This window comes from Sinocyclocheilus grahami, unplaced genomic scaffold (genome assembly GCF_001515645.1).
Source record: "Sinocyclocheilus grahami isolate Dianchi unplaced genomic scaffold, SAMN03320097.WGS_v1.1 scaffold548.1, whole genome shotgun sequence".
In the NCBI taxonomy this organism is placed as follows: domain Eukaryota; kingdom Metazoa; phylum Chordata; class Actinopteri; order Cypriniformes; family Cyprinidae; genus Sinocyclocheilus; species Sinocyclocheilus grahami.
Window position 1 is genome coordinate 1 of NW_015505727.1, and position 2,070 is coordinate 2,070.

A 2,070-nucleotide genomic window follows, 5' to 3' on the forward strand; every position below is an offset into this window, starting at 1 on the left:
GTGTGGTTATCATTAATTAAATCTATAACTATTATACATTTATCTATTCATGGGAAATAAAATAAAATTTGAAAAAGTTTAAGTTCAACTTTTAAAATTACTAACTGAAATAAAACTAAAGGTAAAACTAAAATAAAAAAAATTACACATGACAAAACATATAACCAAATGAAAAATAAACAATTTAAAATGAACAAAAATTAATAAAAACTATAATAGTATATAAATAATACTACAATAACACTAAGCAGAAATTACACTATTTAATTTAAAGATATAACATATACTTAATAATTACTGCAATGGAATTTATATTAATTTTAAATAAAATGTACTAAAATAATTAGAAATAAATAATTGGAAAATGAATTTATTTAAAAAAATGATTTGAACTTGCTCATAAATAAGTCAAATAGACTGATTTATACTTTGCATAGCAACTTCTGATTCTGTAATCCTATTATACATTTTTTAACAAATCAAGAAGTTTAAAAATACCAAATAAAAGGAAGTAAACACTATAACCGAAAGTACGCACTGTAATTTGGCAAGTCTGTGCGGACTAGGAATCATATTCTCTCAAATAAAGACCACATAACACTAATTTTACATACAGCACACAGCAAAAAAGCATTTGTATCCCTAACAACTGGAGTTAACTAGGTTTGTGGCATTAAATATTTATTAAATATTAAAATACTTATTTAAAATGCATTTTTGCTGAATGCATACAGTGTGAAAAGGTGTTACAGCATTTGCTGTTCAATTATCAGACAGAACTGTTAAATAAAGAAGACATTAAACGGATAGAGATGGAGAATGGGTGTCAAAATAAAAGTTCTGCATTCAACACTTAGTGGCCAAAAAGAAAACTTCCTAGCCGATGCCGATAATAAAAATAATTTAAAAAAAAGTACCACCAATCCACACACTTGATTTCAGTATGCTAGTGTAGGCGTCTGGACTTTACCTTGATGTTCTGAGCGTCGACATTAGCATTGGCCTCCAACAGCAGGCTGATGACGGTAGTGTTTCCAGCCAGAACCGCCCAGTGCAGAGCCGTGTTCTTATGATACTTATCACCCAGATTCACCGACACGTTAAACGTCAGCAAAAGCCGTGTCGGGTCAACACTGCAGAAATCCCATCTAATTAGCTTTACATCTGGCAATGGCAAAAAAATACATGTCCTCTCACAATACACACGCACCTGTGCATCCGATAAGCCGCCCACATCAAAGGGGTCATGCCATTCTGATCCATCATATCCACATCCTAGAGAATATGACACAGAGAAGACTTAAAAGAAAGATCAGACTGAGATCAAACACAGTGTCATCTTTCCTAGAGGTCAAACTTCCATGGATGGAAATGTCATAACGCCCCCTGCAGGCTGAAAATGGACTAAGCACAACAAAATGCATGATAAATCGACTCTTTAGCATGTTAATAAACAGTATTGAGTGATAGGGCGTCTTCCTGAGTAGCTCCACCCACAGTGAAATCTCATTGGCTCAAAATCGCAATCAAAATATTCTGATTGGCTGTGACTTTGCCAGCTTTTGTTTTGATGAGATCAGCACCCCACAGAGTGTTTTATAAGTGTTAAACAAGTGTACCTGTCCTTTGGCAATGAGATAAGCCACAATGGAGGTGTGTCCAAACTGAGTGGCCAGGTGCACACAACTGCATCCCTCGCCATCGATGAGAGAAGGATCAGCGCCGTACTTCATTAACTGCACCACCATGGAGAGATGGCCCTGTCTGAATGCGAGAGAGCAGACGAGAGGTGTGTGCATTAATAAAACATCACGCACGCACTAAACATACATGCAGTACTGGCATACTTGCACTATTTTTGCAGTGTTTTTGTATGCACTGAATAACTGGATAACCTATCACATCTCACAAACTACAACAGAGCACAATGCATCCCACAATGTAATGCACTACTATTTTACTACAGTCAGGGTTCCTCAAATCATGCTCTGGAGAGCCAATGCGCTGCAGAGTTTAGCTCCAACCCTGACCAAACTCACCTAGCTGTGATTTTCTAATGATCCTGAAGAC

The 2,070-nt window shown here is 35.8% G+C and overlaps 1 protein-coding gene across 1 annotated transcript; it reads right to left on the reverse strand.

Annotated features, from left to right (window-relative positions):
* Positions 1 to 970: 970 nt before the first annotated feature.
* On the reverse strand, positions 971 to 1,805 carry LOC107555865 (palmitoyltransferase ZDHHC17-like; the record flags this gene model as incomplete). The annotated part of the gene is made up of 3 exons (XM_016238782.1): positions 1,620 to 1,805; positions 1,211 to 1,275; positions 971 to 1,133 (listed from the first exon to the last, which is right to left on the reverse strand). Coding segments are annotated over exons 1-3 (408 nt in total), but the record flags the coding sequence as incomplete, so codon positions are not given.
* Positions 1,806 to 2,070: the final 265 nt, after the last annotated feature.